Here is a 12,095-nt window from a genome sequence, read left to right on the forward strand (position 1 = left end):
TGTTATATCCTCAGCTCTACATATTTCTACACTGCATACTGGACTATAGTCCGTTGCACTGCTTCTGTGAATTGATGTTTACATGGAACAGTTTTTAATCAATTTCCCCACACTATTTTATTTCCAACATGTCTTATCTGTTTCATTATTCTTTTTTTTCTTATTTTTTTGGGGTATTTTATTTTAATTGTATTATTTTAACTGTCTGATTTTATTTTTACCACTTAAAACACTTTTTTAACTGTGTTTTGTGTTGTATAAATAAAGTTTATTATAATGAACTACTCTGTTATGCTGGTTTTGAACATTACCACATCACTACCCTTTGCACCACCCTCATTCCCACTTAACCAAATATTTCTATCTACACTATAACTTATGTTATTCATACTGACATTATAAACTACATGTATAGGTTTATATATACATATATATCACTTTATTCGTTCCTTCATTGCTACTTTCTATACTTTGTTCTATTTTATTGGTTTATTCTATACTAATTTAAATATTTGTTTATAGATTTTCTGTGTGTAGCGGGGGAGGAGGCTACGACTGCATTTTATTTTGCAATCTTTGTATGACAATAAAGCTGAACCATGAAAGTTTCATACCAGCGGTGGAAGAATTATTCAGATGTTTCTTAAGTAACAATAATCCATTATACGTAAAAGTCTTACATTTAAAATGTGTATTATCAGCGGTAAGTACTTTGGATACTTTCAGTACATGTATCACTCATTTTATTGTCCATCTACATATTTTAATTATTCTTAGATTGCGTAAGTGTTTTCTTAAGATTGTATTAGTGAATTTGCTCCCACAGAAATATACTGTAATTTAATACAAGTGCTAATTATTAATTTATTACCAGTGGTGGAAGGAGTATTTAGATAGCTACAGCAATACCACACTATAAAAATACATCCGTACTTTTGATACTTTAAAGTACCTACATCTCTAACTTTGATTCCGCAGTATGTATTTCAAATTCAATTGTTAACTATATTTTTTATTATCTCTATTAATTTGTTTAAAGCAATTAGAACAACAGTCAAAGAATGAATTGTGGTATATTAATGAAATAATAATGTTTCGATAACTGTGAATAAAACCCTGACATTTTCACTGCAAACAGAATTAGCTTTCTTCACTTTGGGGTAAAATAAAGAATGGGGCGGGGCCGGGTTGACTCAGTGGGTAGAGCAGGCGCACATATACTGAGAGGCCCAAAAAATAATCTAAAAGAAAATAAAGAACGGGGAAAACAGGGGAACTAGTATTTATTAGGTGTACAGGCAGACAGCTCATTAAAAGTTTACAATATTGTGAATCAAACAGCATTATCAGCCATTGTTTGTTGCCCTTTATTTATAAGCACATCATCTCAAAATATTGTACCAATTATTTTTGGCAACAAATCTGATTTTGTGAGTGGCAGAAAGAAAGGAAAAGGATTATAGTGTGTAGCCCTGAGTTAATCTGTCATCTGTTCTGTATTAACCCTTGTGTTGTCCTTGTGTTTTCAAAGTTTTTTATATCAGAAATATGGGTTTCTTAACAAGCAAATTGCCCCCAAATAACTTGGATGCATGCATGCACGTTGTATGGAACCCATACAACATGTACATCCATGCTTCCATGTTCTTTGTAGGTAAGATTCATTATTACTTCCATTTAATTTTGGTTGTTTTATTTAATTTCATTGAATTTTTTTATTTTTTTGATATGGTTTCAGAACAGCATCCTGACCAAACTTTCACTTAATATCCTCTGATCTTAACTATTCTATTAATCAAAATAATTCATAATATCAGATTTTTTTCAAACTCAAAACTTAGGTATAATATGTCATTTTATTAGCTTTGTTGACAATGAATTAAAAAAAAAAAAAAATAAGCGTTGAGAAGAGGGACAAACAAGTTTAAAAAAGCTCCAAAAGCTCATGGACGACGGTAAAGACAACACAAAGATTAATGACTAAGTGCCAGGTGGGCAAAGATTGCACTTTGCTGACTATTTTGCCTCAAAAACTTCATCAAGGTATTTGAAAGGATTTCAAATACGGTGGAAAGGGTGACCCAGGACTCCTGTACAGCATGTGGTTTAGTAGCTCTGGGACTCAGATCATGCTCGGGGCAGCACTGTGCAGGACGACGTCTCCCGTCACTCGCAGCAGGGTCACTTCCTCCAGCCCGCCGACTCGGTGCTCGTACTCCAGCAGGTGGGTGCCGTCCACCGCCACTTTAAACGAGTCCTCCTCCACAAGGATCTTCAGCTGCAGGGGGAGCAATACTAATGTTATGCACAACCAAACTTCCAAATCCTGGAAGTGGAAGATCGTGGATATAGGCTACTTTGGGCTCTAGGAAAATGTGATCAGCATTTTCTTAATATTTTCTGATCAGACCAAAAGATTCAATGAGAAACTAATTACTGGTAAATTGATAGTGAAAAAGGCAACTTAAAGTGATGGTTCGGAGTAATTTCACCCTAGGGTCCTTTGCACCATGACCTCGAGCCAAACACCCCCCCAGAAGCTTTTTTCACCTGGGTCTAACATTGGGAGAGTTAGCGTAGAGTAGCGTTATCAGCTGAATAGCTTAGCTTAACTTCTGGTGTACTTACAAACTTTACAATCCATCGTTTTATGAATGCATAACCTATATGTTCTAGTGTAGACGTTTGGTATCATTTCGGGCATTATTAGTAGGCTGATAACGCTACTCTAGCTAACTCTCCCAATGTTCGACCCAGGTGAAAAAAGGCTTCTGGGGGGGTGTTTGGCTCGAGGTCATGGTGCAAAGGACCTTAGGGTGAAATTACTCCGAACCATCACTTTAATGACATTAAGCTAATATAAGCTTTTTGATTTCAACTGATAAAACACTGCAGGAAAATATATTTGAAAAGATCTATGCAAAATTTGCAACGAATGTCTTTATTACTTTAAACTAAGTTTGAGATCTAGGAGGCTAAAACTAATTTCCTACTGACTCAAAAGCCTGTCTGTCACTGATATGAAGGTTTTATAGACCTGTGACACTGCTTCCGATCATATCATCATGTTAAACACGTCCCAATGTTACTGTACATTTAGTTCTTCTGGCTGATTAGACCTCTTCTTATGCCGGTTCATGTAATTTCAAAGTTATCATAATTACGAGGTCCCAGCTTGTAAACAGCATTCATGTCAACAGCCATGTCTTAATTACAAGTGGGGACACTCAGACTTTCTTTGATAGTTCTGATATATCTCACTTAGCAGCCAAAGTCTGTGGACCAAGGGGATACAACTTTAACATTTAAATGGATATTGTGTTATACTGTCAATCCACATTATTTTGAATGCTCACTTGACCAAACTGTAATCATACAATCATCTTGAGTCCAAGCACAAAAGTGAAAACGCTGACATTAACATTGTAAGCCTCAATTATGTATAAAATGTATAAACTATGGACCTTTTTTGAGTTTTCAAATATTAGCTTCAGTTCCAATACTACTACTACTATTACACTTTAACTCAAAACGCTGTCCCTGAACAAATGGAAAGCCTCCTTCCCGCTCCTCTGGCCCCCAAGATCCATCTACATTGGAGTTTCTGACAATTGTTTCCTCAGAAAATCGAGGATTGAAGTGAAAGACGACATCTGAACCTTTGACGAAATCAACTTTGAACCTGCAAGAAAAAGATCAGGACTTAGTGCTGCTCACAACGAATCCTTCTTTCACTGCCCAATTAAGAACAAAAATAAACGTGGCATGAAAAAAAAAAAAACAGTAATGATAATTCATTTTAGAAGAGTTTTTTTCATTTTGCAAACAAAGTGTCCTTTCACTGTCAACAACAGCCTGCTATTAACAAATGAAAAGTAAAACATGTGCGTTCAAACAGTGAGACGCAAGCAAGATATTTTACCAGTGTGAACCACATGTTGAAGATGACAGCACTGCCATGGTCTGGAGGATTAGGATGGATGCAGAGTTATTTATCAGGCATCCAGTTATGTTGCTCAGAGAGCATCACTGACAGCAGAATTAGAGGAGGATTGTTGTTCATACCATTCTCCACCAGGGACAGGCTCCCCGTCTACTGTGATCACAAGGCCTGGCATAATTCCACCAGGAAGTGGGAGCTCAAACGATGCCATCTGTAACAACACATTTACCATGCTATTTTTTAGAAATGAAGTTAAAAAAAATGCAAAATGGGAAATTGTGATAGACTGTATATTAAGCACAAATACACAAATAGAAACAGTGTTTACCCTGTTTATAATATACCCAGAGGCAAAGGTGGAATTGTTCACACATTTTATCGCTTTTATATAATGTAACTTAACTACTTCAGAGTATTAATACTCTCTGTCCAACAGAGTATTAATACTCTGAAGTAGTACAGAGTATTAATTAGTAGGACATTATGCAAAACTTTGACCCTGCCCACATTACTAATGCCACACCCAATGAGTCACCATTTCTATTTAGTTCAGCGCTGATGCAATTCACAATGACAACGACAGAAAACATCAAAGAAAGTAAAATCAGTTTTCAACATTTTTACTACAAGTCATCAACTGTACAAACTGACAGAAAACAAAACAACTTTAAATTATAACCAGTTACAAAAATGGCAAGGTAATGTGAAAATAGTGACGATCAGCACACACATTATAATTAGATTTTATCAGAGAATATAAAAGTGGCCACTTTAGCTGTATATTAACGGGGATATGTTTTTTTTGTAAATATCTATCTAGTTAACTGATCGTACATAGTTACACAGTTGGCTACCGATCTAGCTAACAGCAGCTAGTTAGTTAACGAATATGGTTAGCTCGTTTCTATTAGCTCCACGGTGTCAAAAGAGAATAAAGTAGTAAAATGTGATATTTCATATGTTACCTCGCCAGAAGATGAACTCCTCTCTCAACTCTTCAGTACCACACAAAGGGAGAGGGGAGAAATGGACTTTTCAGCATGAGCCTGTCTCTCTCAGCCCTATATACCATTATATCACTTTGTCTGCTGTACACCCGCCTGTCTTAGACTATATTAGCCCTCCTACACAATCTGGAATGTGGTCATAACATCTACATGTTACAATTTATTCCCTGTTATATATTGTTCTTAATGTATATTATTTCTTTTCTGTCGAGCAATTCTATATGTTTACATTCTTGTCTTTTTGTAGTTAATATTTAATAAGTTATTGCACTGATCAATCCCTACACTGTTCTCTTTTGCACTACCACCATTGCACACAGTCTACCTTAGCACCTTCAACTTTTTAAATTTCTGTAGTGATGTTTTATAACTTTTTTAAGTTATGTGAGGGATTTGTATGTACGTGAGATATGTGTGTATGTGTGTTTGTTGTATTATGTATCTGGGACCTGGGAATAACAGGGACCGCCCCCGTGATTACGTTGTTTTTCCAACTGCCAGCGTTCAAATGGTCGGGATCGGTCGGGATGCATGTTCTTCTTCTTCTGTCATATTGGTGTTTGGCATAACAACTTGTTGCATGACTGCCACCGTAGCCTAGAGCATCAGGTGTGTGAAAACACCAATGCAGACCTGTTCTGCTATGTGGTACTAATAAGACACACCTCACTATAAATTAATATTTTGCACCTCCTATTTTTTATGATTGTTTTAAGAGCCCCATTCATTTCCTATGGAAAACGGCTTTTTGCTCAATAGCGTCCAAGTTAATGCACCCAAACACCCCAGACCAATGCAGACCTGTTCTGCTATGTGGTAGTAATAAGACACACCTCACTATAAATTAATATTTTGCACCTACTATTTTATTTTGTATTTTAAAGGACCCCCTCGAAAATGAGATGGTGCATCTCAAGGGTTTATCCTTGAAAAAATAAAATAAAAATTTACATTTACATTTTTTTAAGAATCCCATTCATTTCCTATGGAAAATGGCTTTTTGCTCAATAACGTCAAAGTTATGGGACCCAACCACCCCAGAGCAATGTAGAACTGTTCTTCAATGTAGTACAAATTAGACACACCACCTTGCCTGTGTCCTTTCCTATGCTGTGTTTTGCCGGGGAGGCACCATAAAGAAGAGGGATGATGGGCGACTTGACAGGCTGGTAAGGAGAGCTGTTGTTTGCATGGACCTAGAGTGCATCACATTAACAGCAGAGAAAAAGTGAACATGATGCTGGCAATCCTTGATAATGACTGTCCCCCACTACACAACACATTCAACAACCAGAAGAGCATTTTCATTAGCAGACTTTTGTCACTGTCATGTTCATCAGATAGACTTAGAATGTCCTGTGTCTCTTGGCCATTCGGCTTTACAACATGTCACAGAAGGGGAGGATAGAATCGGACTTTTCAGCATGAGTCTAATTTCTGGCCCCACCACCACATCACTTTGCCTTATCTCTGATATCCCATATAGCCTATGTCTGACTGCTTTTACAGGTTATATTAACCCCTCTCCACAGTCTGGACTGTGATCTTTACATTATCTTTATTAGGGCCCGAGCGCCGACAGCGGCGAAGGCCCTATTAAAACTGAAGGAATTATTCTTTCTTTCTTTCTTTCTTCTATTATTTTCCCGTCAAATGAATTGGCTTTTTGAGGGGCTTAATATATTCAAAAACTCACCAAATTTGGCGGTCGCATCAAGTCTGGTGAAAATTTACGTATTTTAAGGGTTTCGGGAATAGGCGCACAAAAATGGCTCGCTAGCGCCCCCTACAAAGTTAAGAAAATTGAGCCCCTCCAGTGCGTTTAACGTAGACTCACGAAACTTGGTACACCTATGTAACATGTCAAGATGTACAAAAAACTTCATTAGAGCCATACCCTAAACCCAACAGGAAGTCCGCCATTTTGATTTCAAAGTTCGAAATTAGTGCGATTTTGGCCATTTCCACATGTCGTACTTTAACGAACTCCTCCTAGAGATTTCATCCGATCAACTTCAAACTCGGTCTGTGCCATCTTAAGATGTTAAAGATGAAAAGTTGTTAAAAGAAAAACTTTTCGTCATAGGACGTGGCCGTGGCGGGGCGGCCATTTTGTGCATTTCGCCGCCGAAACAGGAAGTGGCTGTAACTCGAGTGTACGTTGTCCGATTACCTCGAAACTTTTCAGGATTCATAAGAGTCCAACCCTGAGGACAAATAAAGGCCGATATTTACTTAAAGTCATAGCGCCCCCTAGTGGCAACAGGAAGTAGGCCTAAAAGTCAAGGTGCTATACTTTAACGAACTCCTCCTAGAGATTTCATCCGATGGACTTCAAACTTGGTCTGTACCATCCCAACACCTTAACGATGAAAAGTTATTAAAAGAAAAACTTTTCGTCAGACGGTGTGGGCGTGGCGTGGCGGCCATTTTGAGTGTTTAGCGATGACCAAAGAAGTTGTTGTAACTTGAGTGTACGTTGTCGTATCTGCCCGAAATTTGTCAGGATGGACAAGGGTCCAGGCCTGAGGACACCTACAGGCCAAAATTGACTTTTGGTCATGCGCGCCCTCTGGCGCCACAGTAAATATGCCTTATATGACAAACATCATCCGATTTACATGAAACTTATAATATGTGGTCTACATGTGATACTGAGCCAGCCCTATAATATGACCACGCCCACTTAATCAGGCCACGCCCCCTTCTCATAACATTTGAACCGTCTAAGGTAGAGTCTTGTGTGAGGTGTCATTGAACTCAGCAGAGACTTCATTTTTAATTGGTGATGGTTTGACCCGCCCCCTATTGTTAAGCCCCGCGCCCCCTTTCATACAATTTGAACCGTTTAAGGTATACCCTTGTGTGAGGTATCAATGAACTCAGCAGAGACTTCCTACTTCATTGGTGATGGTTTGGCCCGCCCCCTATGTTGAAGCCACGCCCTTTTTAATAAATGCTGACCCATCTAAGGTAGAGTCTTGTGTGAGGTATCATTGAACTCAGCAGAGACTTCCTTCTTCATTGGTGATGGTTTGACCTGCCCCCTATGCATTAGCCACGACCCTTTTCACAGCTAATCAACCGTATGACGTAGTCTTGTGTGAGGTATCGTCGAACTCGGCGGGGAGTTCCCTTTTCATTGGTGACAATTTGCGGCATTTGAGTGCCGCGCAAATGCACGGTCGCAAGGAGCGGCGTCCGCCGGTAACCACGACGCGCACAGAGGCGCGAGGGCCCGTCCATCGCTGCTCGCAGCTTTAATTGACATTTGCAATCTGTACCAATTTTGCTTTATTTTAACTAGTGCTCTAGTTCCTTAAATTACATTATCTTCTCAAGCCATTTTCTATATTTACACAATGTCCATACTTCTCGATAAATTCTATTTAACAACAGTGACTGTTTTGCACTTATTATATCCCTACAATGTTTGTTTAGTTTTTTTTACTTTTGCACTACCACTACTACACACAATCTACCATAGCACCTTATCATGGTCAATGTATCAAAGGGCCAGTACTTAATAGGCCTCTGTAATTACTTCACATGCTCTTTACTTCCTACATTTCTGTGAGTGATTCTTGATTGATATGTGTGTATGTATATACATATATATATATATATATATATATATATATATATATATATATATATATATATATATATGCTGGATGCCTAAAATATATGACAGATCATAATAAAAAATCAATGGTTCATTAAAGCTGAAAGCAGTGTTGGACGGGCCCTCGCTCCTCTACGCACGTCGGGGTTACTGGCGGACACCGGTCCTTGCGACCATACATTTGCGCGGTACTCAGACACTGCAAATCATCACCAATGAAAAGGGAACTCCCGTCTGAGTTCAACGATACCTCACCCAAGACTCTACATCATACAGTTGATTAGCTGTGAACGGGGGAGTGGCAAACCATATGAAATGAATGTGATTCTTTAAAAAATGTAAATAAAATAGTAGGTGCAAAATATTGATTTATAGTGAGGTGTGTCTTATTAGTACCACATAGCAGAACAGGTGTGCATTGGTCTGGGGTGTTTGGGTCCCATAACTTGGACGCTATTGAGCAAAAAGCCGTTTTCCATAGGAAATGAATGGGGTTCTTAAAAAAAAAATCATAATAAATAGTAGGTGCAAAATATTAATTTATAGTGAGGTGTGTCTTATTAGTACCACATAGCAGAACAGGTGTGCATTGGTCTTGGGTGTTTGGGTGCCACAACTTGGACGCTATTGAGCAAAAAGCCGTTTTCCATAGGAAATGAATGGGGTTCTTAAAAAAAAAATCATAATAAATAGTAGGTGCAAAATATTAATTTATAGTGAGGTGTGTCTTATTAGTACCACATAGCAGAACAGGTGTGCATTGGTCTGGGGTGTTTGGGTGCCACAACTTGGACGCTATTGAGCAAAAAGCTGTTTTCCATAGGAAATGAATGGGGTTCTTAAAAAAAAAAATCATAATAAATAGTAGGTGCAAAATATTAATTTATAGTGAGGTGTGTCTTATTAGTACCACATAGCAGAACACGTCTGCATTGGTCTGGGGTGTTTGGGTCCCATAACTTGGACACTATTGAGCAAAACGCCGTTTTCCATAGGAAATGAATGGGGTTCTTAAAAACATTTAGATAAAATAGTGGGGGCAAAATATTAATTTATAGTGAGGTATGTCTCATTAGTACCACATTGCAGAACAGGTCTGCATTGGTCTGGGGTGTTTGGGTGCCACAACTTGGACGCTATTGAGCAAAAAGCCGTTTTCCATAGGAAATGAATGGGGTTCTTAAAAAAAAAATCATAATAAATAGTAGGTGCAAAATATTAATTTATAGTGAGGTGTGTCTTATTAGTACCACATAGCAGAACAGGTGTGCATTGGTCTGGGGTGTTTGGGTGCCACAACTTGGACGCTATTGAGCAAAAAGCCTTTTTCCATAGGAAATGAATGGGGTTCTTAAACAAAAAATCAGAAAAAATAGTAGGTGCAAAATATAAATTTATAGTGAGGTGTGTCTTATTAGTACCACATAGCAGAACAGGTGTGCATTGGTCTGGGGTGTTTGGGTCCCATAACTTGTACGCTATTGAGCAAAACGCCGTTTTCCATAGGAAATGAATGGGGTTCTTAAAGAAATTTCACTCAGACTGAGTGAAAGCATAGCAGGAACTGCTGACGAACCTGAAATGAATATCCCAATATCTGTCAAATATCCAACATCAAACTAACTTCACCACGGTAACTCGGTTAGCAAAATCTAGCCCGAGTTTCCCATAGACAGTATATAAACTGGACCAACAGATCCCGTTGCTCTGCTCTGGACGGAGCCCAGTGAAGGATATTAGAAGCACTTTTCCGGTGAGCGCTGAGCGTTACTGCGCAGCCTCCAACTGAGAGAGACGACGTAGATGTGACGTGAGCAACGTGTCTGAAAGTTGTAAGCCTTCTGGTAGCTGTGCCAAGAGAAATCTCAATCATTCCGAATCTTGCAGAGACGGAGAGCGTAGGTATATGTAAGGAGATAACATAGGCACAGGCTAATTATTGCTAAATAAAATGCTAGTTAACATTAGTAATTAAACTTAAACAGCTCATGTAAGTCGAAACTGCCTGCAAGCTTCTCCTGTACTATACGGTAATTCCTCTATGAGACAGTAAGTCATGTGGTTATGACACAATCGTTAGTCTATTTTTACAAAAACGTCTGCTACGGGGCCATAACGTGAGGTACAAGGTAATGGAGCCTTTTATACATTGTCGTGTTTCTTTAGAAATAAACACGTCAAAATGAATGCTAGTCAGTGGAATGCTTACGGGAGGTGATCCCGGTGGTCAACTCCCGTTAGCATTCCATTGACCGCCATTCATTTTGGCGTCACTTTGACAGTGAATAACTTTACATAATAGTCACATAGTAGAGGAATTACCGTATACAGTACAAGAGAAGCTCGCAGGCAGTTTCGACTTACACGAGCTGTTTAGGTTTAATTACTAATGTCCATCCATCCATCTTCGTCCGCTTATCCGGTGTCGGGTCGCGGGGGGAGCAGCTCCAGCAGGGGACCCCAAACTTCCCTTTCCCGAGCAATATTAACCAGCTCCGACTGGGGGATCCCGAGGCGTTCCCAGGCCAGGTTGGAGATATAATCCCTCCACCTAGTCCTGGGTCTTCCCCGAGGCCTCCTCCCAGCTGGACGTGCCTGGAACACCTCCCTAGGGAGGCGCCAGGGGCATCCTTACCAGATGCCCGAACCACCTCAACTGGCTCCTTTCGACGCAAAGGAGCAGCGCTCTCTCGGGCGCTCCTCACGGATGACTGAGCTTCTCACCCTATCTCTAAGGGAGATGCCAGCCACCCTCCTGAGGAAACCCATTTCGCCGCTTGTACCCTGGATCTCCGTTCTTTCGGTCATGACCCAGCCTTCATGACCATAGGTGAGGGTAGGAACAAAAAAACTCACGGTAGATCGGAGCTTTGCCTTCTAGCTTAACGGTGCGATAGATGGAATGTAATACCGCACCCGCTGCGCCGATTCTCCGACCAATCTCCCGCTCCATTGTCCCCTCACTCGCGAACAAAACCCCAAGGTACTTGAACTCCTTCACTTGGGGTAAGGACTCATTCCCTACCTAATTACTAATGTTAATTAATTAATTAATTAGCCTGTGCCCATGTTATCTCCTTACATATACCTACGCTCTCCGTCTCTGCAAGATTGGGAATGATTTCTCTTGGCACAGCTACCAGAAGACTTACAACTTTCAGACACGATGCTCACATCACATTTACGTTGTCTCTGTCACTTGGAGGCTGCTGTTTTACCAATGTTACGACCTGCACGATCTGTTCCACGCTAGCCTATGGCTAAAGCTAAAGTTAGTTTAGCTAACAGCTAATTCGGCTAACCGCTAGCTGACAGCTATATTCAGTCTAAAATAACGTTGAGTCAAACTTAATGGGAAAAGCAGGCTACAGCTAAATTAAGACTTTACAGTAAAAAGACAAATATTGAGTGAGTAAAGTAGAACTAACGTAACAGCTGTTTTATATGTTAACGTTTATTTTCAAGTTTTATTTTGAGGGTCTTTTAAAGTTATTACATGCTGTCTCAGCTAGCTGAATTA

At 39.5% G+C, this 12,095-nt stretch overlaps 1 protein-coding gene across 2 annotated transcripts; it reads right to left on the reverse strand.

Annotated features, from left to right (window-relative positions):
• Nucleotides 1–1,912: 1,912 nt before the first annotated feature.
• On the reverse strand, nucleotides 1,913–4,167 carry LOC120549586 (galectin-3-like). Of its 2 annotated transcripts, XM_039786603.1 has the most exons (4): nucleotides 4,066–4,070; nucleotides 3,923–3,963; nucleotides 3,526–3,682; nucleotides 1,915–2,278 (listed from the first exon to the last, which is right to left on the reverse strand). In XM_039786603.1, the coding sequence occupies exons 1-4, from the start codon at nucleotides 4,066–4,068 to the stop codon at nucleotides 2,123–2,125; spliced, it is 357 nt and encodes a 118-aa protein (XP_039642537.1). In that variant the 5' UTR covers nucleotides 4,069–4,070; the 3' UTR covers nucleotides 1,915–2,122. The 2 variants fall into 2 exon arrangements, with proteins under 2 accessions (XP_039642536.1, XP_039642537.1); XM_039786602.1 differs by lacking the exon at nucleotides 3,923–3,963 and having other exon boundaries at nucleotides 1,913–2,278; nucleotides 4,066–4,167.
• Between the last annotated feature and the right edge of the window lie 7,928 nt (nucleotides 4,168–12,095).

Source organism: Perca fluviatilis, chromosome 20, assembly GCF_010015445.1.
Source record: "Perca fluviatilis chromosome 20, GENO_Pfluv_1.0, whole genome shotgun sequence".
NCBI classification, from domain to species: Eukaryota; Metazoa; Chordata; class Actinopteri; order Perciformes; family Percidae; genus Perca; species Perca fluviatilis.

What these genes read in the sequence shown, in the direction of transcription:
- LOC120549586 (XM_039786602.1), bottom strand. Translation starts at nt 4,154, where the DNA reads ATGGCATCGTTTGAGCTCCCACTTCCTGGTGGAATTATGCCAGGCCTT. An exon ending in CCTGTCCCTGGTGGAGAATG is followed by an intron (nt 3,683 to 4,065) that starts GTATGAACAACA and finishes TTTTTCTTGCAG; the next exon opens with GTTCAAAGTTGATTTCGTCA. An exon ending in TTCAGGGACAGCGTTTTGAG is followed by an intron (nt 2,279 to 3,525) that starts TTAAAGTGTAAT and finishes CTCCCCCTGCAG; the next exon opens with CTGAAGATCCTTGTGGAGGA.